At 54.4% G+C, this 25,028-nt stretch overlaps 1 protein-coding gene across 1 annotated transcript; it reads left to right on the top strand.

The window, feature by feature from the left end:
* The first annotated feature begins 1,149 nt into the window (after nt 1-1,149).
* ITGA5 (integrin subunit alpha 5) lies at nt 1,150-24,277 on the top strand. The gene is made up of 30 exons (XM_070410072.1): nt 1,150-1,411; nt 9,205-9,335; nt 10,667-10,779; nt 10,912-11,032; nt 11,230-11,291; nt 11,382-11,427; nt 11,689-11,814; nt 12,049-12,093; nt 12,213-12,256; nt 14,605-14,661; nt 14,837-14,889; nt 15,188-15,396; nt 15,634-15,825; nt 16,052-16,097; nt 16,271-16,372; nt 16,567-16,622; nt 16,754-16,908; nt 17,197-17,334; nt 17,467-17,534; nt 17,888-18,038; nt 18,125-18,217; nt 18,363-18,442; nt 18,581-18,661; nt 18,768-18,873; nt 19,778-19,930; nt 20,841-20,924; nt 21,025-21,138; nt 21,751-21,852; nt 22,416-22,538; nt 23,178-24,277. Exons 1-30 carry the CDS (start codon nt 1,182-1,184, stop codon nt 23,259-23,261), a joined length of 3,165 nt encoding a protein of 1,054 aa, XP_070266173.1. The 5' UTR covers nt 1,150-1,181; the 3' UTR covers nt 23,262-24,277.
* The last annotated feature ends 751 nt before the right edge of the window (nt 24,278-25,028 follow it).

A 25,028-nucleotide genomic window follows, 5' to 3' on the forward strand; every position in this document is an offset into this window, starting at 1 on the left:
AGCAGGGCTTGATTCAGAGAATGATTGTTCTGGAGGGAAAGAAGTCCTGGAAGGAAAAGGCCAGACGGGGGCTGGAAAGGAGAAGAGGTTAGGAGAGAATCTAGGCCCCTAGGTCCCCCTCCCCCAGACTAAGATAAAGACTAGAATCCTGAAAGGTGATCTCATTACACAGAGCCAGGGTTGGAGGAAGGGGTGGGCAGGGGGTTACTGCCTTCCCTTGCTAGGGAGTTCCTTCCTCAACATCCCCAGGGGGTCTGGGAAGAATGGGGTGGCCCCTTTGCAAGATAACACCCCCATCCCCCCCACCCCATGCTACAGTTCTCCAGGTTTATAGGAGTCACGTGGGTTTTATCAAGAAGACACTGAGGGGCCATAACACCACCCTCCCTATCACTCCCAGGCTCTTGGTCAACTGCCAGATTCTAGGACGGAGCTCAACGGAGGTTTCCATACCCTACAACCGAGAAGGCTGAGACCGGGCGCAGAACCCTCCTGGTGAGTGACCCCAAACTCCTTGGGGTGAGGGGCAGCAGAACTCGAGGAGCCTGTGGAGGCCCTCTATCAGAACGGGACCACTCTGTCCCTAAACTCCTGAGTCCCAAATCCAGCTGGCAGGCACCCAGGCACCCGGTGGCCCCGGAAGGCAAGGGGGAATCCCAGCTGGCCAGATGCCAGAGGGTGTCTCCTGTCTCTTTCGACCCAAAAGTCTCCTCCCTGAAGAAGTGAGGGCGACCCCACACACACACACACAGGCTCCCTCCGCCCTCCAGAGGTGATTCTTTTCCTCATTAGGAAATTCTCGGCTCCCTTTTTCCGACTCCTTTTCCGAGCGTTTACGTTGTACATCTGGAAAGGAGGGGGGAGGAAGGAGGGGGAAGCCGAGGGAGGAGGGTGAAGAGCCCAATCCCGCCCAGTCTGACCCAGTACAAACTACCGGCCTCCAGCTGGGGCTGGGAGAGGGGAGTAGAGAGGTGCAGCCCCCCCACGCCCCTCCGGGGTGGGGGGCTCGGGTTCAGCGTTCCAAGGACCCAGGAATGCCCCCCCGCCCACCCCCCTGGCGGGCGGGGGGAGGGCTCAGCCGGGAGTTTGGCAAACTCCTCCCCGCGTTGAGTCATTCGCCTCTGGGAGGTTTAGGAAGCGGCTCCGGGTCGGTGGCCCCAGGACAGGGGAGAGCGGGCGCTATGGGGAGCCGGACGCCAGGGTCCCCTCTCCACGCCGTGCAGCCACGCTGGGGCCCCCGGCACCGATCCGCGCCGCTGCCGCTGCCGCTGCCCCTGCTGCTGCTGCTGCTGCCGCCGACACCCAGGGTCGGGGGCTTCAACTTAGACTCGGAGGCCCCAGCTGTGCTCTCGGGGCCCCCCGGTTCCTTCTTCGGCTTCTCCGTAGAGTTTTACCGGCCGGGAACAGACGGGTGAGTAAGGAGAGTTGGCGGCGGGATGGAGGGGGTGGGGGGGACGCCTGGAAAGTGGGGGCGCGGCTGAAGTCTGGAGGGGACCAAGGCTTGAGTTGGAGAGGCGGAGTTTGGAAGGACTGGGGCTGGAGTTGGGGGCCCGCGCGGGACTAGGGAGGAGACAGGGGCCGGCGTGGAGGGGGCCTGGAGTTAGAGATCGGTGGAGAGACATGTGCGGGGTGGGGAGAGGACACGGAGCTGGAACCTGGAGAAGTCTGGACAGGGGACTCGGGGCCAAGGGGGAGGCGGGCGCGTGGACCGGGAGCAGAGGGTCTCCGGTTGAGACCTGTGAGCCGCCGGGACCCGGGCGGATGCGGGCGCAAAGGGGGCGCGGAGGCCGGGAAGGGCTTTTCCGAGCACTGGGAGACCTCAGGTCCGCAAGGGCCATTGTGCGGAGAGAAAACTGGTCGAAGCAGAATGAACTGTGTGTAGTAAGAGGGGGGTCGGAGCCTGAGAGGGCCCAGAGGTTACAGGGGGGCCAACCTCCTCCTCCCCTCCCCCCTCAACTCGGGCTGGGAAAGATCCGGGAGGGGACGGCGGCTCTCTTCCCTTTCTCCTTGGTCTCCTGCTCGCCTCCACCCCCATCTCTGTTCTGATGAGGGGACCCTGGACCTTGGGGAGAGTGCCGGAACCCTGGCACTGGGGGCGCCGGGGCTGGGGGTGGGCTCCGCCGAGGGCGGTGCTCGGATGTGTCGGGAGGGGTGTGTGTGCGCGCATGAGGGGGGTGGGCGGTTTCCCTCTTCCTCTGGCTCTGGGGAGGAAGAGAAAAGCTGGTTTCCTGTAGCTTGTGGGCTGGAACTGAACTGAGACCGGAATTCTGGGGCTGGGGTCGGAAGCTGGAGAGGCGCGGGCTCGCTGGGCCCAGGAGCGACAGACACAGGGCATCAGAGATGGGGGGAGGCTCAGAGGAGGACCCCCATTCCCAGCTCGGCAGGGCGACCCTCAGACCGGACCCTGCGCGCCTGGAAAATGGGGAGGCATGGGGAAACCGAAGCTGGAGCTGAGACAACATCGGAACTAGGGCTTTTATTTAAATGTCCGGGGTTGGGAAGAGGGGAAGGTAGCTGTGCCTGGGCAGCATCAGGGACTCCCAGATGCCGGACTCCTGATCCTCCACAATGCTCCTCTTTCCCCTGCCTCTCTGGGCTCTGAGCTTCCCACGCCGCCCTCCCACCCCCCACCCCCACCACCACCACATTCGGGGTTTGATAGGACCTCTGCCGGAGGTGAGCTGTTTTTACACCTGATACAGTTAACTGATCTCTACTCATTTTCTTTAATGTTTGGAGAAAAGGATTAATCTAGGTAATTCAGTTGTGGGGGGAGGGGGGGACGGGGAAAGTTTCTCTTTTGTCTAGAGGACGTGGGGATGGAAAAAAGATAGTTAGGCCCTAGCTGTTGGTTCTGGGCTATTCAAGGTCCCCACCCAGCCCCCACCCTAGCCCCTGGCCTCTTGCCCAAACCCCATTGCATCACCCCCGCCTGGAACTTCTGCCAGATCTGGCCTCCCCCAAGGCCCCCTTAAACCGCTGCTTACCACAACCCTAATGGAGTCAAGAAGAGGAAGGGAAGGAGAGGTGGGGATCCTCCCCCATATCTGGGTAACCTTCCTCTTACCCTGCCCCACACCTAGCAAGAGTGTCATCTTCCTTTTCAAAGACTCCTCTCACACATCTGGGCTTTCACATACTTCCGGTTCCCTAGGTGTCTGCCTGGCCCCTGGCCTGATCCTGCAGTCCCTAAAGCCCTCTTCTACAACAGGACCCAGCATTTTCATCCCTCCCCCTCCCCCTTCTTGTCATCTTTCCTTCCAAGAGAGCCAGGTGTCTCGCTCGCACTCCTCCCCCTCTCACTTTCTCTTTACAATGCCCTCTTAGAGTGGGACTCTGCACATTCCACCTCCCCGTGACCTCCCTTCCACTGCAGCTGGACCTTCCACCCCCTCCTACACCCAGGGACCAACATAGCCCCCGCCTGGGGCCATCGCTGGAGAGGGAGACCCTCTGTGTTCTTGGTCCCTCTGCATCACCTCTCACCCTGGACACCAAAACAGCATCAAAGGGCAGGGTGAACACAAGAGAGTCTGCAAGGTAGGCAAGGGCCAAGCCTTAAGTCAGGCAGAACTGGGTGTGCACCCTGGCCCCACCACTTGCTCTCTGTGTGACCTGGGGCCTGTTCCTTAAGGTCTTAGAGCAGTGGTTTTCAACCTTCCGAATGCCGCGACCCTTTAATACAGTTCCTCATGTTGTGGTGACCCCCAACCATAAAATTATTTTCGTTGCTACTTCATAACTGTAATTTTGCTACTGTTTTGAATCGTAATGTAAATATCTGATATGCAGGATGTATTGAGGCGACCCCTGTGAAAGGGTCATTCGACCCTCAAAGGGATCGCGACCCACAAGTTAAGAACCGCTGCCTTAGAGCCTGGTGTTCTTATGAAAGTCAGACACCTAACTTATGAGGCTGTTCTGAGGACTAAAGGAGACGATACAGATAAAAGGCACCTGGTCCGTGGAGGGTGATCGATACCTGGCAGGCATGATTTGTATGAGGTAGCTGTTTTTCTGTCTCTGCTTCTCTCCTAACCTAGATACCGTCTAGTCCTTTTTCCAAGTTTTCCCCCATTTCTTACTTGCTTTTAATATTTGCTTATAGCAGTTTCAGTAATAATAGTCCCTCACATTCCTTAGCACTTTCATATCTCTTTTTTCATTGGATCATTACAAAATCTTTGCATTAGGCAGAAGAGGCATTATTGCTCCATTTTATTTCATATATATATATATATATATATATATATATATATATATACTGAAGCTTCAGGAGGTACAGAAGTTTAGAACTAGAGTTTGTTTCAGGGACCATTTAAGGGCAACCCATCACTTTATGGCTAGAGAATCCAAGGCTTGGGGAGGGAAAGTGACTTGGCCTAGGACACAGACTTAAAAGGTGCACTAGCCTTAGCCCAGCTCTTTATTCCTCTCGGATACTTAGTTGGCATAGGTAGAGGCAACTCTCCCTCCCCCGCCAGCCAGGCATTGTCTTTGAGAATACACTATAGGACCCAGAGCTAGGTGTCCTCCTCTGGCCTGGCCAGGGCTGCTGTCGGACCTGCAGGGTCTGGGCCCTGGTCCACTTGCTTCTCTCCGCCCCCGGCCTTGTCAGGCCAACAGAGTCAAACAGTAACCATATATTGAACAGGATCCTGGTTAATCAGAAGCCTGGCTGGGGGGATAGTGGAGAGAAGAGGAGATAAATTGGCAACGGGGTAAGCCAGAACACTGGCCTAGGAATCAGGATTCCTGGCTTCTGGTTATGTGGAGAAGGATTCAGAGTGACCTTAGACATGTTACTTCACTTTTGTGGGGCTTAATTTTCCCATCTGTAAAATAAGGACATGGGACTCAGTCAGCAGGTATTTTTAATTAAAGTTTTTTTCTTTTTAAAAAATCCAAATGATATCTTACCAGGACATTCTATATAAAAAGGGAAAAGAGGTTGCTCTAAAGCAGCGGTTCTCAACCTGTGGGTCGCGAACAATGAAAATACATCCCGCATATCAGATATTTACATTACGACTCATAACAGTAGCAAAATTACAGTTATGAAGTAGCAATGAAAATAATTTTATGGTTGGGGGTCACCACAACATGAGGAACTGTATTAAAGGATCGTGGCATTAGGAAGGTTGAGAACCACTGTGGAAGATGAGGAGTGTCAGCACCAAACTAGCTCCTAACTCCCCGTGGCAGCCCTGAGGCTTCTACAAGAAAGTCTTCACACCCGTGGGTGCCCTCTGCGGTGCCTTCCAGTGGTGGCAGCCATGTCTCCAAGAACCAACGCTAGAGTTTCAGGGTCCTAAGGCTTCAAAATAAATTATGGCAATTGTTTCTTCCCTTGAACTTTATATTTTAGAAGGGTTTATCTGCCCAACTGCATTTAGTAAGAAATAATTCTTTTTCTCATTTTTTATCAGCTAGAAGTGAGAACAAGAAGACATCTATAGCTGCCAATCAGAGCTTGTGACCAATATGAGATAGTCAGGCTCTCTACATGAGTTGATATAATTCCAGCAAAAGTAAATATACTTGAGGTTTTAATTAGCCTGGGCTGCCTTATCAAGTAAACACATGTTTTCATTAGGCTTTCTGAAAAATTGAAAATAACCCAGAGTTTCTGGCTGGTGTGGGTCACTGGTTACAGAGCACTGGCCCACGCACCGAAGGGTCTTGGGTTCGATTCCCAGTCAAAGGCACATGCCTGGGTTGCAGGTTTGATCCCTGGCCCTGGTTGGGGTGCATGCTAGAGGCAACCAATCAATGTGTCTCTCTCACATCAATGTTTCTCTGTCTCCCTCTTCTCCTCCCTTGCTTCCACTCTTTCTGAAAAAGAGATAAAAAGATGTCCTTTTGGTGAGGATTTTTTAAAAAATATATTTTATTGATTTTTTATAGAGAGAAGGGAGAGGGATAGAGAATTAGAAACATCGATCAGCTGCCTCCTGCACACTCCCCACTGGGGATGTGCCCGCCACCAAGGTACATGCCCTTGACCGGAATCGAACCTGGGACCCTTGAGTCCCCAGGCCGACACTCTATCTGCTGAGCCAAACCGGTTAGGGCTTGGTGAGGATTTTAAAAGATAAAGGAAATAGCCCAAGGACCTTCCATTGTTACCTTCTTGTACCCCTAAGGGGCCCCAACTGCTCCAGGATTTAGGAAGCAGGAACTAAAAATGGGAGAATAGGATAAGCTATGTGAAGTGCCATCCCTGACACCAGGTGTCTCCCTTGGCACATAGGCAGGGGCACTAGTTATTAGGCTGACTTGGAGGAACTGGGTTAGAAGGGTCACTGAACCCTTGAGTACAAGCCATGGGTGGTGGAGGCAGGTCTGGATCGAAGTCTGTGGGCTTACCTGCAACAACAGGTCTGCTGAACCTTCATACAGCCACGCACATGCCCCTGGCCTATCAGCTTGTGGGCTTTACAATCTTTGTAAGGTCTCTCTCTCACCTTCCAACCCTGTCCGACAAACTCTAGGCTTCTTTCTCGGGCCATCCCAGGAGAACTCAAGCTCAGCTCCTCCTCAAGAGCTGGGGGTGCTGTAAAATTGGGAGTGGGCCCTAGCCCGTTTGGCTCAATGGATAGAGCATCAGCCTGTGGACTGAAGGGTCCCAGGTTCGAATCTGGTCAAGGGCACATGCCCAGGTTGCAGGTTCAATCCCCAGTCGGGGGCGTGCAGGAGGCAGCCAATCAATGATTCTCTCTCATCATTGATGTTCCTATCTCTCTCCCTGTTCTTTCCTCTTTGAAATCAATAAAAATATATATTTTTTAAAAATGGGAATGAGAACCGGGTCCCTTAGCCATAGCCTTGTGTTCTCCTGGAAGCCAGCCATGAGCAAACTACGGCCCGCGGGCCGGATCCGGCCCGTTTGAAATGAATAAAACTAAAAAAAAAAAAAAAGACTGTACCCTTTTATGTAATGATGTTTACTTTGAATTTATATTAGTTCACACAAACACTCCATCCATGCTTTTGTTCCAGCCCTCCGGTCCAGTTTAAGAACCCATTGTGGCCCTCGAGTCAAAAAGTTTGCCCACCCCTGAAGTAGACTATCAGAGCTCCCCGAGACTTTGACATAACCTCTGCTCCCAGAGAGAGGGGAAAGTATGGCCCAAGTCCACACTGAGCCAGTGCCTGCCCCTCATCCAGGGCTGACTCCTGGTCCAGTGCTCTTTGTTAAAAAAAAATTTTTTTTTTATTGATTTCAGAGAGGAAGGCAGAGGGAGAAAGAAAGAGATAGAAACATCAATGATGAGAGAGACTCATTGATCTCCTGCCTCCTGAATACCTCACCCAGGATGGAGCCTGTAACCCCGGGCATGTGCCCTGACCAGGAATCAAACTGTGGCCTCCTGGTTCATAGGTCGATGCTCAACCGCTAAACCACATCAGCCAAGATGGTCCAGTGCTCTTTTCACTGCCTCCTGTACCACAACTTTTCTGGGGCTGCCCCAGCTAGGGGAGGGTGGTACCCCTCTCTCCTCACCCAGCCCTAGGACAACGCAGCCTCTCCCCACGACCAGCCTTACCTCCTGGGCCTGGTAACTGACCAGGTCACCGCCCATGGCCCACCCCCCAGCTGTATGTAGTGCCTGAGTGAAAAGGGTGGGGCCCCGCTGGTGGGAGACAAATGGAGACAAACGGAGAAGTGAGAGGTTGGAAACGGACAGGAAGCCACAGGCAGTAAACATTTCCTGTCCCCACAGTAACTAAGGCTGGCACCCCACCCCCCATCACTCCAGGAACTCTCGCACTCTCAGCACCCCCCCATCCCACTGGACCCTGGCCTCTCCCTCCTCCATTCTCATCCTCTGGACTGCTCACTCCCCACTGCAGTCCCTTGGAGCTGTTTCCTCTGTGGTTGCCATCCCCTATTTCTCTTGGACCCCACCCCTTTCACTCCTTCTCCACCCGGTCCTCTTGGAAGGCGAACCCAGCGTTTGTCACCTCTAACATAATCTCCCACTTGGATGCTCTTTCCTGGTAAGAAAGGCTGAAGAAGGCATCCTAATAACAGGAAAGAGTGAGTACGGGAATGCTGAGGCCGAAAGGGGACAGGAATCAACAGATATGGAGAAGCCTAAGATCTGAGATCAAGAGAGAGAAAACTCAAACATTGAAACCAAGAGAGCAAGCAGTCCGAGGGGCAGAGGATCAGAGGTTGAGAAGCCGGAACAGAGGCAGGTATGGGAGGAGAGCAGAGGTCAAGGCCTGCAGGGACACTGGCCCAGGGCCAGGCCCAGCCCTGGTTGTCAGATGCAGTCCTCATGGGAGACCCTGGAGGAGAACGCCGAGAAGGCTGACTGCTGTGCAGAAGCCTCAGAGGCAAGGGACCAAGAAATGGCAAAGACAGAGCCAAAGACGGGAAGATTATCCAGGACCTTAACTATGATCACCCCATTACATGGGCCCCCCAGCAAAGGCAACCCTCTCCTCGTGGTTTCAGCGGGGACTGAGGGACGGTGTCTGGAACTAAGACTCCAGTACAGCAGGATCTGAATGCAGACTCCTAGAGATGGTGTGTGGAAAAGGGTTCCGGGGCTGAGATAAAGGCCCAGCCCCAGTGGGGAAATCCACACCAGAGCCCAAGGAGAAGGCAGGCCCAAGCCCAGGGGAACGGTCTGTTTTCACCACCATCCAGCTCTTCTCTCCACTTCTGCCTGATTTCCAAGACTCACATTTTCCTCCTACACGCCCCAGGGCTGGGCGGCTGGACAGCAGGGCAGCCGGATGCCTGGGTCTTGGCCCAGAGAAAGGCTCTGGCTTGGGACAAGAGGGTACGGGCTAGGTGAGAGGACCCTGGCTTCCAGAGGCTGCACATCCAACCTTGGCAGGTCCATAGAGGGATGGAGACGCTGAGGCCAGAACCTCTGGCCCCTCTTTTCCTTCCCAGAACTGACTCTGGCTCCTTCTCTCTCTAATAGCAGGGGAAGAAGGTAGGAGAGGAAAGAGAGTGATGGGAGGAGGGGAGGGGTTGTGTTAGTGACAGCGGCACATGGGGACCGCCTGACTCCAGCCTGTGCCTCTGGCATCTGTGGCATCTTCTGAGATATAAATACAACTCAGGGGGCATCCACCCCACCCCCAGCCAGCCCCTGGCCCAGAGGCCTGGGTCCTTCCTGCCTTGGGAAACTGAAGAAGGGCTAGGAGCCTCCCTGAACTGCTTCTCCATTCCCCTCACAGGGTCAGCGTGCTGGTGGGAGCACCCAAGGCTAACACCAGCCAGCCAGGCGTGCTGCAGGGTGGTGCTGTCTACCTCTGCCCCTGGGGCACCAGCCTGGCACCGTGCACCCCTATTGAGTTTGACAGCAAAGGTAACCAACCTCCTCGGCAGGCCTGGGAAGTTCAAGGAGGGACTGGGGGTGGGGCCCGGGTGGGGCCTGGAGTGAGGGGTAGAGCCTGCCCAGTTCCCTGGCCACGTGCCCGCCCAGCTCTGATGGTGGTGCTCCAGTTCTGTGCAGCAAGCAGCGGCTCCCCGTGGCACTCACACCACGTTCCCAGTCCAGCCCAGCCCGAGGAGGGCGGGCATGATTCAGAAACATGTGGCTCTCATTTCCCCTAAATCACCCACAGCTCGGGGAGGCCAGGCCAGTAACACAGACAAAGACAGGGAGAGTCACACAGGCTATTTGATTCATTTAACTAAGCACTGACTAAGTGATCGTGCATGCCAGGCACTGTGCTGGGGCCTCGGGGGGGTCGAAGCATGATTTAGCCACTGCTCTCAAAGAGCTCCAGGCCCAGGGTAGATGCAGGGATTGGGGGGGGGGGGGGCGGTGGGGGGGAGACAGACAGAGACCAGAGATAAACAGTAATAACAGCTAACACTTCAAGAGCACTTGCTCTGTGCCCAGCACTGCTAGAAGCACTTTATAAATATTAACTCACTTAATCCTTCCAACAACTGTATGAGATATTATTATCCCCATTTTATAGCTGAGGAAATAGAGGTTAAGTAACTTGCTCAAGGTCACACGACTAGTAAATGGTGGAGTAAGGATATGAACTGCTGAGCTATATCTGGCTTCAGAGATAAAGACTGGGGTGAGGGGACAAAAAGAGGAGCGCATAAACAGATGGAGACAGTGGGGGGTGGGAGATAAGATCATGAAACAGATGGGGTGTTTTTTTTTTTAAACCTGAAAGACAGGTAAGAATCAGAGGAATAAAAAAGGATGTCCTGTATGATGTATATATCCATACCCCATGGACACAGACAGTGGTGTGGGGAAGGCGGTGGCTAGAAGGGGTCCATGGGGCAGCAATCCCAAGATGTGAGAAAGATCGAGAAAAGAACAAGGTGCTTAGAGATACGGCCCAGGTACAGACAGAGGAGTGCAGCCAGAGGGTTGCCATTCTTCCCCCACCACCTCCTGCCCCCACCTCACTGCAAGCATCCTTGGTCCAGCTGGACCAGAGCGAGGCAACTCCAGAAACCCCAGGTGTGTGCACAGGGGGGGGGGGGGGGGGGGGGGGGGGTGAGTCAGGCTACACCAAGTAGAGCCTGAAGACCCTTTGTCATTCCCCTCCCAATAAGTCCTGTCTTTAGGCTTACAAGTGCTTGGGCGCCCCCAAGCTGAGGGTAGGGGCTGTGCTGGGCTCGGTGGCCCACTACCTGCATGACTCCCTCTCTCCCTTCCCCAAGGCTCTCGGATCCTGGAGTCCTCCCTCTCCAACCCAGAGGGGGAGGAGCCTGTGGAGTACAAGTCCTTTCAGTGGTTCGGAGCAACCGTTCGCGCCCATGGCTCCTCCATCTTGGTGAGGGGCCAGCAGGCTGGGGTGGCGGCGGCCAGGGTAGGGCGTGGTCGGGCACAATGGAACACAGGCCTGGAGGGAGGAGAGGGTTTCTGTTGGTCTAAACTAAGGCTCCCTCCTCCGGGGCCTTCCCAGGCCTGCGCTCCGCTGTACAGTTGGCGCACAGAGAAGGAGCCGCTGAGCGATCCCGTGGGCACCTGCTACCTCTCCACAGACAACTTCACCCGGATTCTGGAGTACGCACCTTGCCGCTCAGGTAGGGCAAGAGTGGGCCCGCGCCTTGTCTGCCTTCTCTCTAGGAGGCGCTAAACCCGCCCTTGTTCGTCTCGTGCTTACTGTCTGGTTCAGGGCGGCCCTTCCTCAGGGTCCTCTCCCACCTCCTTCCCCAATCTCTCTTCTTTCCTGCTCAGCCCATCTGCGTGGGCCTCCTTCCCACCACCTTCTCCCCCACAGATTTCAGCTGGGCAGCAGGCCAGGGTTACTGCCAAGGTGGCTTCAGTGCTGAGTTCACCAAGGTGAGAGGGTGACCTGGGAGGGACGTGGCTGTGAGTGGTGGACACAGGGGGGTCAGGACCTTACGTAGACTCGCCTCCTTCCCCCCACAGACTGGGCGCGTGGTGCTGGGTGGACCAGGGAGCTATTTCTGGCAAGGTAAGTCCTGCCGTGCTGACTCCAAGGGCCCTGGGACAGGCCTCTCATCCCGCTCCCTGCCTGAGGTCACCATCTCCCCTCCTGTTGGCCATCCCAGTTCTCCTCTCCCTTTGTTGAGACTTACGTGTCCTCCTCCACCACCCTGCACAAGCTTGCCTTCCTTGAACCAGAATTCCAAAATCCTACCCAGTCACCCCCACCCCCAGTTCTCTCCTCCCTGCCCCTCCTCCTCCATCCATCTCCTCCTCATCCCCTTCCCAGGCCAGATCCTGTCGGCCACCCAGGAGCAGATTGCAGGGTCCTATTACCCTGAGTACCTCATCAACCTGGTTCAGGGGCAGCTGCAGACGCGCCAGGCCAGTTCCTTCTACGACGACAGCTATCTGGGTGAGTGAGCAGGCGGGAGGAGAGGAGGGGGCAACCTCAGGCGCCCCTGTCCTGTCCTCACACTCCCCCGCCTCCTCTTTCCCACTCGGGCATCACCAGCCCCGCTGTCATACATGTCATGTGCAGGCTGACTGTGAAGGCCTGCAGGGGTGGGGGACGGAGTGGAGATGGGCCTGGGCAGATGGGTCCCCGAAGCAAGAATACTAATACCCACCCACCCACCCTGTCCCCCAGGTTACTCTGTGGCTGTGGGTGAATTCAGTGGTGATGACACAGAAGGTGAGTGTGTCCCCAGGCCAAGGGAGCGGGTGGATGGAGACCCAGGAACTGAGACACTTACCATTCTTGTGACTCCTTGTTTCCCACCCTTGGTCCACAACTTTCTCTTCTCTTTGCAGACTTTGTTGCTGGCGTGCCAAAAGGGAACCTCACCTACGGTTATGTAAGACCCTGCCTGACCCCCTCTTCCTTCCCTCCCCCAACCTCCCGCCCCCAGCTGCTGGCTGATGACAAAAAAACATGTGCCCTAGATGGTTTGGCTCAGTGTATAGAGCGTGGACCCCATGCTAAAGGGTCCCGGGTTTGATTCTGGCACTGATCCGGGAGCATGCGGGAGGCAAGCAATCAATGTGTCTCACATCAAAGTTTCTCTCTCTGTGTTTCTCCCCCTCCCTTCCACTCTCTCTAAAAATCAGTGGGAAATATCCTCTGGTGAAGATTTTTAAAAAACAACAAAAAACATGCAGGGCAGTTTGTGAGAATTCTAAACGTGGATCAGAACACGAGCTCTGGGGTCAGACCTGGGTTCAAGTTCGTGGTCTTACTCTAGATGCACCCTTCTGTTATTTTTATTTATTCATATTCTACCTCACTCTGTAAACCCTTGAGCCTGCTTACCCTCTCTGAGCCTCATCCTTCCCTGTAGAATGGGATAATAATAGTTCTGACTTCACAGGGCTCTTCTAAGGATGAAATGAGGTAACGCATGTGAAAGTGCTTAGTGAACTGTTGAGCAGTGTACAACTGGTAGCTGTTATTATTAGACCATGACAAGTGCTTTAAAAAGGTTACAGATAAGAGTGCCGTAGGAGTTTGTTCAATTAACATTAAAGCAAGGTAAGAGATAAGAAGATGAATAAGACATCGCACCTCATCTCATAAGGTGCCTCTGATCAACTATGTAAGATAAGACACATATAATTACCACCGAAGGGACAGCTACTGTTCAGGAGCCCCTCAGTGTGTCGGGCACGGTCCACTCATGATTTCTATTCAAGCCGGTGGGGGTAGATGTTACCATAAGTTGTTTAAGGTCACACTGTTAGGAAGTGGCTGGATAGCGATCCAAAAGCAGGTCTGTCTTGTTCCAAGGTTGGCGTTCTCCCTGCACGACGGTCAGTTTCAGGAAATGGGCACGATGGTTATCAGTTTAGGGCAGGGGTGGGCAAACTTTTTGACTCGAGGGCCACAATGGGTTCTTAAACTGGACCGGAGGGCCAGAACAAAAGCATGGATGGAGTGTTTGTGTGAACTAATATAAATTCAAAGTAAACATCATTACATAAAAGGGTACGGTCTTTTTTTTTTTTTTTTTTTTTTTTTTAGTTTTATTCATTTCAAACGGGCCGGATCCGGCCGTAGTTTGCCCACAGCTGGTTTAGGGAGAGGAATAACCTTCTTTCCAGGTAGGGGTGGATCAGAGACGGTCCTGTGAGGGTCAGTGGCGATGAGGCGATAGCATCCTATGCAGGAGCATGAAGAAAGGCATGGGGGGAAAGGAAAACATCAGGCCTGTTTAGCAGATTCTGGGCTGACTGAGGAGGAGGAGGAAGAGGAGAAGGAGGAGGAGGAGGAGGAGGAGGAGGAAGGGATGAGCAGAAGCAGGCAGGCTGGGGCCAGTTATCCAGAGCCTCACAGAACCAGCCAAGAAGTCCAGGCTTGGGTAGTGGCTGCAGGGACCCATTGTGGGTTGGTTTTTCTGTGTGTGTTTTAACCCTCGCCCAAGGATATGTGTTTATTGCTTTTTAAAGAGAGAGGAAGGGGTGGAGAGAGAGAGAGAGAAACATCAGTGGGTTGCCTGGACTGGGGATCGAACCCACTACCTTTTGCTGTATGGGACGATGCTCCAACCAACTGAGCCACTGGCCAGGACACTCCTGTGGGTTTTCAAGCCAGGGGGGGTCCCTCCTAGGCCCTGCTGCAGTGGGGAAAGGGTGCTGAGCGGAAGAGAGCCTGAGGCAGGGAAGCAGGCAGGAGGCTCTCCAGCAGTCCTGTGAGAGGACTCTCACCAGACAGCGGGGAAGAGAGCAAGAAGTCAAAAGACTTGGTGGCTGATAGGGCCAGCCACTCAGAGGGGACGTTGGGAAGATGTGAGTGTTGTGGTTTGGGAGGGCTGGAGGATAAAGAATGAGTGCAGCCTCAGAGTGCATTCGGTCATTCAGTTCATAATTATTGAGCGTCTACTACTTTACTAGTAGGCTCTGGGGAGAAAGCAAAGAACAAGACCAAGCTCCTGCCTGCATTGATCTCCCACTCTAGTGGGTAGGCATGGGCAATAGATAAATATTCGATCTGACAGTCATTGATAAGTGATATGGAGAAGAAGAATGTTGCTGTGGGACTGAGCTGCTGGCATAGAAATAGGGATGTGAGGGCAAAGCTCAAGAGGGAATTAGGGGACAAGTAATCTCTGACTCCACGGAATGCCTCCCTTTGGGTAGTCTGTACATATCTGCCCTCCGTCCAGGGGCTGGGAGTCCAGGGCCAATGGGCATCTCTCCTCATTCCTAGGTCACCATCCTTAATGGCTCAGACATTCGATCCCTCTACAACTTCTCAGGGGAACAGGTGAGGACACCCCCAACCCCTACCCAGTTGGGCCCTCTGCCCACCAAGCCCCAGCTCTGACCCAATAAGCTCAGCCCCCTTCTCCCTGGAGTCTCTGACCTCCCTCCATAGCTCCTGTTGATTCTGTTGATTGAGCCTCTAGTTCTGACCCAGGCTGCTCCTCTGTCCTCCCCAGATGGCCTCCTACTATGGCTATGCAGTAGCTGCAACAGACCTCAATGGGGACGGGTGAGTAGTGGGAAGAGGCACACCACGATGCCCCTCCCAGGAAGGAAGAATGGGGACAGGAAAACACAAGCAGAGTTTTTCTCCAGGCTTCTCCCCTGAATTCTCCTCACTGTGCCCACATCCCTTTGCCTAGGGCAAGGAGAGAGCTGAGCACTAAGACCAGAAGACCTCAGCTCTTCTTGCTCAGGTGGGAGGGACCCTGGGATCCAGGATACCTGGAAGTTCCTGGCACTGGATTGGGGAGGGGAGGCGGCCAGGCAGGGTGTCAGGGATGCCTAGATTGTTCCCCTGCCCCCAGGCTGGATGACTTGCTGGTGGGAGCACCCCTGCTCATGGAGCGGACAGCCGATGGGCGGCTCCAGGAGGTAGGCAGGGTCTACATCTACCTGCAGCAGCCAGCCGGCATGGAGCCCACACCCACCCTCACCCTTACTGGCCATGATGAGTATGGCCGATTTGGAAGCTCCTTGACCCCCCTGGGGGACCTGGACCAAGATGGCTACAATGGTAAGTACAAAGAGCTGAGGAGGAGTCAAGAGTCAGAAGGGATTTAGAAAGAGAGTGGCTAAGATACCCAGACCCCCAGTGTCTTCCCAAGATGTGTAGGTCTCGAGGCTTTGAAGGAATTAGAATATGGGGGATGACAGCTGGGAAAAATAGGATCCTGGGTCCTGGGTTTTGGTGGTAAAGATTTGAACTCTTGGATCCGGGCCTGCTGACTGGTGTGTGTTGTGTGTCTTGCAGATGTGGCCATTGGGGCTCCCTTTGGTGGGGAGGCCCAGCAGGGAGTGGTGTTTGTATTCCCTGGGGGCCCAGTGGGGCTGGGCTCTAAGCCTTCCCAGGTGCTGTTGCCCCTCTGGGCAACCGGCCACACTCCAAACTTCTTTGGCTCTGCCCTTCGAGGAGGCCGAGACCTGGATGGCAACGGATACCCTGGTGAGTTGTTCCCTAGGCCCTGTTCCACTTAGAATTCCCTGGTCGCTGGCCCCCTTAACCCCTCTCTGCACTTTCCTGAGGTCCTTGGGTGCAGCTCTGGGCTACTGCCACCAGGTGGCGATGTTCCCTCACTTCGGCCTCCTTGAGCTATGAAACTAGAAGGGCTAGAAAGGAAGGATCCTACTTTGAGGCTTGCTGTAAAGGGTAGTTTCTTGACTTCTTGCAGATCTGATTGTGGGGTCCTTTGGTGTGGACAAGGCTGTGGTATACAGGTATGAACTCCAGGATGGGCAGCCTGGGAGAAGTGGGAACTGGGGAGTTCCTCAATGGGGCTGAGGTTGGGAACGTGGACAAAGGATAGGGGGATCCTGGGGCTTGAGCATCAGCTTCTTGCCCAGGTTCCACAGGGTCTGAGTTCTGTTGTCCCCAATTCCACTCTTGGCAGGGGTCGCCCCATCGTGTCTGCCAGTGCCTCCCTCACCATCTTCCCCGCCATGTTCAACCCAGAGGAGCGCAGCTGCAGCTTGGAGGGGAACCCTGTGGCCTGGTGAGCTGGGGCCCAGGAGATTGCAGAGAGCAGTCTGGGTGACCTCGGTCCGTGCCTTGGAGAAGGCAGGGAGACCAGGTCTGCAGCAGGGGACAAGGGGGGGTGTCCTAGTCTGGGTCTGTCTGGGAGGTAGGCAGAGGACATAGGTTCCCTGTCCAGTGGGTGCATCAGCTCTCCCCTTGGTCTTCCTCCAGCATCAACCTTAGCTTCTGCCTCAATGCCTCTGGAAAGCACGTTCCTGATTCCATCGGTAAAGGAGACTCCCTGAATCTCTCGGGCCCTGGGAGGGGGTGGAGGGACTGGGGACGTGGACACTGCCCTTCCCCCTGAATAGATGAAGAGGGAGAGGCAGAATCTCCTAACACACACCCCCGGCTGCAGGCTTCACGGTGGAGCTCCAGTTGGACTGGCAGAAGCAGAAGGGAGGAGTACGGCGCGCACTGTTCCTGGCCTCCAGGCAGGCGACCCTGACCCAGACCCTGCTCATCCAGAATGGGGCCCGGGAGGACTGCAGAGAGATGAAGATCTACCTCAGGGTATGGCATCCAGGGCAGGGTCTGGATGGGCCTGGGGAGGCTGGCCACAGAGAACTGGGGCCTTTCCTGAAGCGAGGGAGATTGGGAGGTTCCAGGCAAAGGCTCAGGACTTTGGTGGAGCTGAGGAGGGGGACCCTCCTGTCAGAGCTGGGAACCAGGCTGTCAGGGCCTCTCAAGCAATGAAGACGGTCACGTTTGGACCCCTGAATTCTTGAAGGCCCTGAGTAGACAGAAGGAAACATGAGAAGCACTGTCCCCTGACTTTGTGAACCCTCTCCCCTGCCCCAGAACGAGTCAGAGTTCCGAGACAAACTCTCCCCGATTCACATTGCCCTCAACTTCTCCCTGGACCCACAAGCCCCCGTGGACAGCCACGGCCTCCAGCCAGTCTTACATTACCAGAGCAAGAGCCGCATCGAGGACAAGGTGAGGACAGGGTGGGGGGAAGCCAGGAGGAGAGGGGCCTGGGCACCTTTGGCAGGACCCTGAGTGGGGGAGCCTACCTACAGCCCAGGAGAGACTCTAAATTCCCTCTCTCATGGCCTCCCTGCTTCCCAGGCTCAGATCTTACTGGACTGTGGAGAAGACAACATCTGTGTGCCAGACCTGCAGCTGGAAGTGTTTGGGTAAGTGAAGACGAACATCAGGCGGGGGTTTCAGATGCCATGGTCTGGAAGCAGGACACAGGAAACATGGAAGGACCTGAAAAAGTACCGCAGGGATGTACTAGCTAGCTGTGTGACCTTGGGAAGCTACTCAAATTCTCTGAGTGTTTGCTTCTTCACCCGTGTAGTGGGAATAATAGCATCTATTTCCCTAGCCTTTTGGAAGAAGTAAATGAAACAATTTACAAAAAGCAGCTAGCCTAGTGCCTGCCATAGAGTTGGAACTGAGTAAATGGTGTCTGTTATTATATCATTATCGCTGTCCTGGTTTGGAGATTAATTCCAGTGTCCCTTACCTTGTGTGCCCCCTCCAGGGAGCAGAACCACGTGTACCTGGGTGACAAGAACGCTCTGAACCTAACCTTCCACGCCCAGAATGTGGGTGAGGGTGGCGCCTATGAGGCTGAGCTTCGGGTCACGGCTCCTCCGGAGGCCGAATACTCAGGACTCGTCAGACACCCAGGGGTATGAACGGGACTCTCAGGGGGGCTGGGGAGCAGCCCTGCCAGAGGGGCACCAAAACCTTACCTGCACACCCGCCCCCCCTCCAGAACTTCTCCAGCCTGAGCTGTGACTACTTTGCCGTGAACCAGAGCCGCCTACTGGTGTGTGACCTGGGCAACCCCATGAAGGCAGGAGCCAGTGTAAGTCTGGGGCAGGAGAGAGGACCTAAGGGGGCAGTGGCCAGCCCGCTCAGAGCAGTGCTGTGGGACAGGGAAGGAGGGCTGGGGTTGGGATAAGACAAAGGCCCCATCTAACAGCCTCCCTGTCCTCCTGCCCGCCCCGCAGCTCTGGAGTGGCCTTCGGTTCACAGTTCCTCACCTCCGGGACACGAAGAAAACGATCCAGTTTGACTTCCAGATCCTCAGGTAGGGTGCTGGGTTGGGGGGGCAGGGGGTGGGGGGGGCAGGCGCAGCGCAGGCTGCAGCCATGTTGGAGCGGGGCCTGTGCCAGCGGACTCCTCTCTGGCTGGGCTCCAACACCAACTCAGTCTCTCCATCCCACAGCAAGAACCTCAACAACTCACAGAGCGAAGTGGTTTCCTTCCGGCTATCGGTGGAGGCTCAAGCCCAGGTCTCCCTTAACGGGTCAGTGTCCAGGGGAAAGGGGGCCCCGCTGGGAGTGGGGAGACTTCTAGGAAAGTATGCATATAGCGTCCCTTCCACTGTCCTCTAAAACCACCCTCCTCCTTAGTGTCTCCAAACCTGAAGCAGTGCTATTCCCAGTGAGCGACTGGCATCCTCCAGACCAGCCTCAGAAGGAGGGGGACCTGGGCCCTGCTGTCCACCATGTTTATGAGGTGAGGAGGGATAGAGGCAGGGAAGACTAGGACCAGGAGGGGTGGGGCCACAGTGAATGATAGGGAAAGAGGAGCTGGGATGAGTGACAGATGGCTGGGAGCAGAATGAGGGACGGAAAGGATGCGTGGAGGGAGGAGGAGTGCTGTCAGGCCTGGGCAGGGTCAGTTGGAGAGACAGAGAGGAGGGACAGGCCAGCTGAGTGACTTGGAAGGGATTATGGAGCTACCTCGAAGGGTATTGGTTGGAGAGGATTTCATCACTGCCCACTGATTTCCTCTTTAACTCTTTTTTTTTTTTTAAACTTTCTCACTAACTTTTTTAAAATATATATTTCATTGATTTTTTACAGAGAGGAAGGGAGAGGGATAGAGAGGTAGAAACGTGGATGAGAGAGAAACATCGATCAGCTGCCTCCTGCACACCCCCTACTGGGGATGTGCCCGCAGCCAAGGTACATGCCCTTGACCGGAATCAAACCCAGGACCCTTCAGTCCGCAGGCCGACGCTCTATCCACTGAGCCAAACTGGACAGGGCTCCTCTTTTTTTTTTTTTTTTTTTTAATATATTTTATTGATTTTTTACAGAGAGGAAGGGAGAGGGATAGAGAGTTAGAAACATCGATGAGAGAGAAACATCGATCAGCTGCCTCCTGCACTTCCCCTACTTTGGATGTGCCTGCAACCAAGGTACATGCCCTTGACCGGAATCGAACCTGGGACTCTTGAGTCCGCAGGCTGACGCTCTATCCACTGAGCCAAACCGGTTAGGGCAGGGCTCCTCTTTAACTCTTGAGACAGGAGACTCGCAGCAGAGTGTAGGGGCCATGGTGAGCCAGGGTCTCAATGGAGCAGGATTGTTCCCTTCCTTCTCGTGATGACTGTGCTCTCCTCTCCTCTCCTCAGCTCATCAACTGGGGCCCCAGCTCCATTAGCCGGGGCGTGCTGGAGCTCAGCTGTCCCCAGAGCCTGGAAGGGCAGCAGCTCCTCTACATGACCAGGTTTACAGGACTCAGCAACTGTACCTCCAGCCACCCCCCCAACTCAGAGCACCTGGAGGTGAGAGGCCTGGAGACGGGTGGGGGGCGGGGAACCAAGGCTGAGAGGTTTGGGGGAGGTGGGGGGGGGGGGGCCCTGGAAGAGCAGTATGGCTGACGGTGTGCCTGAAGCTAGGACTTAGGCCATGGGAAGGGCGTGAAAAGGCCACAGACACCTCGAGGCCCTAGGCAGGAAAACGACTGTTATGCACTGCACTTCCGTCATTCTGCCTAAAATCTCCCCCCTTATTTCAGCCCTGGCACACTCTGAGAGCCCAGCTCCATGCCACCTCCTCTGGGAAGCCTTCCAGTTCTGTTCCTCTGGGCCCCAGGGGAACAGCCTCCCTGTCCTCCTGGATCAGAACCTGAACCAGATCATGGGGAGCCTTATGTTTACTCATTAATAATATTTAATCAATTGAGTGCCTTCACTGAACCCTATTATAGGCTCAGGAAATATCGCACTGAACAAAATTACCAAGGTCTCCACTCCCATGGAGCTTACATTTTAGTGGAGGGCACTAAACAATAAAAATTAAAGAGAGAGGTTAACAGGTATTGAAAAGTGATAAAAGCGCAGTGCTAACATTCTGAGTGGGAAGGGAACTGGAGGCTGACCCATCAGGGAAAAAACCTGGAGGCCTGAAAGAAAAGGATGTGAAAGAGCATTCCAGGAAGGAACAGCCAATGCAAAGGCCCTAAGGCCGCAACAGGAACCTAAGTATTTATTTACACATCTTTTCCCTGTAAACCAAGGACCCAGCCTTGTTCATTTCCGTGTTTCACACTGGGCTTGGTGATGTGCCACTGGAAGTGGTCAGCCGAATGGATAAAAGAACAAGTTGAAGCTGTTCTGGGCCCACGTGCAGGCTGACTTAGATGCTGTAATGAGGGGGAGAGGCAGCTAACAGTCAGTCTCTTTCCTCTTCCAGCTGGATCCCGAGGGTTCCCAGAACCACAGGCTGCAAAGACGGGAAGCTCCAGGCCAGAGCCCTGCCTCTGGGCCTCAGATCCTGGTAAGTCGCCCTGGGAATGAGGTCTGGGCCCAAGCGCTGAGCACCTGTTTGAGTTCTCAAAGGGCAGAATTCCAGGTTCAGGCTTCCTCCTTCTCCCCAGAAATGCCCAGAGGCCGAGTGTTTCAGGCTGCGCTGTGAGCTTGGGCCACTCCACCGGCAAGAAAGCCGAAGTCTGCAACTGCATTTCCGGGTCCGGGCCAAGACCTTCCTGCAGGTAAGGGAGCTCTACCTCAGCCCTAACCCCACCTTTGGGCCTGCCTGTTCTGACCCTCTCTGTCCCCACTGTCCTAGCTACATCCTTTGGGAAAGGGTCCTCGGGCATTCCCCCGCTCCTGCCCTTGTTTAAACAGAGCTGTGTCCTTGGCGCCACCTAGTGGCCACACTGAGAAGAGTGACAGCTTCCCTTTCCTGGCCCATTCAAAGAAGGTGGTAGGGCTGGAGGGTGATCCGTGTGCAGAGGACATAGAAAAAGAGATGGAAGATGAATCTCCAGTGGAGAGACAAGCAGCTGTAAGAGTAGTAAATAAAGAGCAGTCATTTATGAAGTGCACACTATGGGCCAGGTATTGTCCTAGTGCTTAACCCACATTAATAATGATTTTTAAAATTCTTTTTTACGTGCAGTCATCTAAATATGTATTATTTAGTTATAACTATTCAATTACACATTTATTATCTCAGGTAAGGGACACAGAGATTCAGGAGAGAATGAGCCCCAAATAGAGAAAGATCAGAACCTGAACCAGACCATGGGGAGCCTTACGTCCTCTAGATCCCAAGGACAGGGGTGGGGGGACTGCCCTGAACACCTTTCCTCCCCCCACAGCGAGAGCACCAGCCATTTAGCCTGCAGTGTGAAGCTGTGTACGAAGCTCTGAAGATGCCCTACCGAATCCTGCCTCGGCAGCTTCCCCGAAAGGAACTTCTGGTGGGTCCAGGGCCAGAGGTCTGGGCCAAGGAAGATGGGCTCAGAGTGCTGGGCCTGGCGCTAGGACGGGGACGTCGATGGGGGATGGCCTTATGATTGTAACAAATATTTATTGAGCATCTACTATGTCCTGTTTCAGGGATATAATGATAAGCCTGATGGACAGGGCATCTTACTCCTAGAGTCCACGGCCTTACAGGCAATAAGAATACAGTGTGCCGAGGGCCAGGATACTTACGGGATCACATCATAGGGACACTTGAACAGTCTTGCAGAGTCAGGAAAGGCTTCCTGAAAGAGGTGATGTTTAAGCTGAGGCCTGAACTACCAGGCCAACCACTCAGGAAAGGAATAGTCTCTGGAGAGAGGAAACTAGCAAGTGTGAAGGCCCAAAAGTCAGTGACAATAACGCACTTTTTAAGAATTTAAATTTTGAAGTTCAGAATTCTGTTAGCCCAAGATGCGAGGTGAGAGGTGGGTCTCGGTCCAGTGGCAAGTGAGAGCCAAGTGTAGGTGGGAAGGACTAATGGCTTCTCAGTGACCTCTCCTGCCTTGCTCCCTAGGTGGCCACGGCTGTGCAGTGGACCAAGGCAGAAGGCGGCCACGGTGTCCCACTGTGGATTATTATCCTCGCCATCCTCATTGGCCTCCTGCTCCTCGGTCTGCTCATCTACATCCTCTACAAGGTCCGACACATCCTACCCTCTCATCAGGTTCTGCCCTTGACCCAGCACAATCCCAAGCATCTTCCTCCAAACCAATTATCTAGCCACATGCCCCCACCTGTGCGCCGGCCACATGCATCCCATCCTGACCCTGCCTATAGGATACTTCCCTTCATTCTTCAGCCCCTATCTTAGAGTCTCTTGAATCAACCGGATAAGTTTGCCTCTACTTGCAAAGTCACTATTCCTAGCAGGTGGCAAATTTGGCATTTGTGCTGTCACTTCCTCCAAAGACCCATGGCAGCTGTCACTAATTGGTCAGACCCTAGTAGTGGCCTCAGAATCCTCCTCCAGAGGCAGCCAATTCTAGGCAGTCCGACTTGGAACTTGAATTCAAACCTGTTTTCTATTCCTGGCTCACCTGGGGGCACTTTTATGGCACTGATGAAAGATCCCTTTATACCAAAGCACCCCCAGCTTTAGCCCTCCTGGCCCATTGGGCCTCTTGGAGAGGTAGACATGACAGCCTGAATTTAGGCCACTTTTGCAAGATAGGGAGATTGGAAGCACTAGAGAGTCCTCTTCATTCCCCCTTGGCATAAGGTCTGGGGAGAAATGGGAGCCCAGTATCTAAACTCTCCCTCCTTTCCCCATCATTAGCTCGGATTCTTCAAACGCTCCCTCCCCTATGGCACCGCCATGGAAAAAGCTCAGCTCAAGCCTCCAGCCACCTCAGATGCCTGACGCCTATTCCCAGACTCCAATCCTGAAGGCTCAGTCCCCCCACCCTCAGTCTACTGACGGGGAGGGGGCTGGGTGCTTCCTGAAGGTGCTGAGGGCCAGGGAGACGCTCCTCTCCCAGCCCAGAGACATACTTGAAGGGCCAGAGCCGGGAGGTGAGGAGCTGAGGATCCCCACCCCCATGCACTGTGAAGGACCCTCGTTTACACATGCCCTCCCCACGGACGGGGGAACTGAGATCCAGGGACAGAGGCCTAGCCTCCCTGCAGCCTTTGCATTTTGGAGAGAGTTTCCTGAAAACAACTTGGAACCAGAACTGGGGAATCCAATCCCAGTTCTCTGGGCCAGACTTGCCACCAGGACTTGCCACCAGCTCCAGCCTGCAGAGATCTGTCCACAGCCTTGCCAGAGTTCCACCGGAGGCCCCGGCTAAGAACCTGGATCCTGGAGAGTGAGCCCTGGCAGCTCTGGACAGCCCCCACCTCGGTGGGCAAATAAGGAACACTAACTGTGGATGGTGCCCAGGACCAGCTCAGGACAGATCCCAACCAAGGATCGATGCTGGCCCAGAACCAGCTCTAAGGAGAATCCGAACTCACATGGGGCCAGATTGAACCTGGGGCCTGGGGTTGATCTGGGACCCAGACTCAGCCATTGAGAACCTAACCAGGCAGATTCAGGACAACATTTGAACCTGCACCGGACACCTGGGCCTGGAGGCCCAATCCACCTCTGACTCGGGAGAAGTCAGGAATTGCCCAGGACTCTGAAGGGGCCATGATGGCAACAGATCTGGAACCTCAGCCTGGCCAAAGGCAGGCCCTCCCAGTCCCCCAGAGAAAGGGGAGCCCACTCTCTCGGGCCTGCAGGATTTGGGTTCTGCCCGCCAGCTGCACTGACGCTGCCCTTCCTCTCTTTGCCCAACCCTCCCCTCCCCTCCCCTCGGCTCGGGACACCCGGGACTTATTTAAACTCTGTTGCAGTGCAATAAACCCGGCCCGGTGCCCCCACTGACCAGAGCTGGAATCTCTTTTATACGTTTTCCAAACCCATCCTGGTACCAGACAGCTTGGTGGGTAGGAAAAACCTGTGTTTCTCACAACTTCTTTCCACCGGGGGCCAGGATTATAAACCCCAGGAATTGGGGGACTTGTTTTGGGGTTCCCTTCTCTTAGGTGAAAGAAATGATGGGAGGAGTGGAAGAAAGACTTGACCCCTGCCCATCTCTCAGCCCCACAGGCCTGGTCCCTCAGACCTCCCAGAGAGAAGGAGAGAAACCCCTTCTCCTTGAGGGTTAGGGAAGAGTGCAGAGGGGGAGGTCCAGGTTGAAGTTGGGAGAAGATGGTCCAGAAGACTCACTTGGGCTTCCCTAAATCAGATAATGAAATGGGTTGAAAGAAAAGGCCACAAAACTAAGTCGAAGAAATCAGCTAGGGTTTTGTTTTGGTTTTTTATTGCTTATTGTATGGTGGTGGGTAGAGGGGGGTGTGTTAAATATTCTACATTATCCCTTTAATTTCTACAAATAATCCTGTGAAGTAGGTACAATTAACCCCATTTACACAAGAGGAAATTGAGGTCCAGAGAGGTTATGTAACTTGCCCAACTCACACAGTGAGTGCCAGAGCAGAGCCGAATTCGGCCTTGTCTGACGGTGAAAGCCCTCCTCCTTAACCAACATGCCATAAGGTTCAGGTCTTTGAAGAGAAATGAAAGTGAGGGAGCCCCTCAAGGTCCTCTACCTCCTTAAGGCCTGTGCTAACATGCAGC

The sequence above is a fragment of the Myotis yumanensis genome, unplaced genomic scaffold (genome assembly GCF_028538775.1).
Source record: "Myotis yumanensis isolate MYYU_CA2020_CCGP unplaced genomic scaffold, mMyoYum1.0.hap1 SCAF_3, whole genome shotgun sequence".
Taxonomy (NCBI): domain Eukaryota; kingdom Metazoa; phylum Chordata; class Mammalia; order Chiroptera; family Vespertilionidae; genus Myotis; species Myotis yumanensis.

Coding starts and splice junctions, on each gene's coding strand:
- ITGA5 (XM_070410072.1), top strand. CDS start 1,182: ATGGGGAGCCGGACGCCAGGGTCCCCTCTCCACGCCGTGCAGCCACGC. Junction 1,412..9,204: donor TACCGGCCGGGAACAGACGG/GTGAGTAAGGAG, acceptor TTCCCCTCACAG/GGTCAGCGTGCTGGTGGGAG. Junction 9,336..10,666: donor TATTGAGTTTGACAGCAAAG/GTAACCAACCTC, acceptor CCCTTCCCCAAG/GCTCTCGGATCCTGGAGTCC.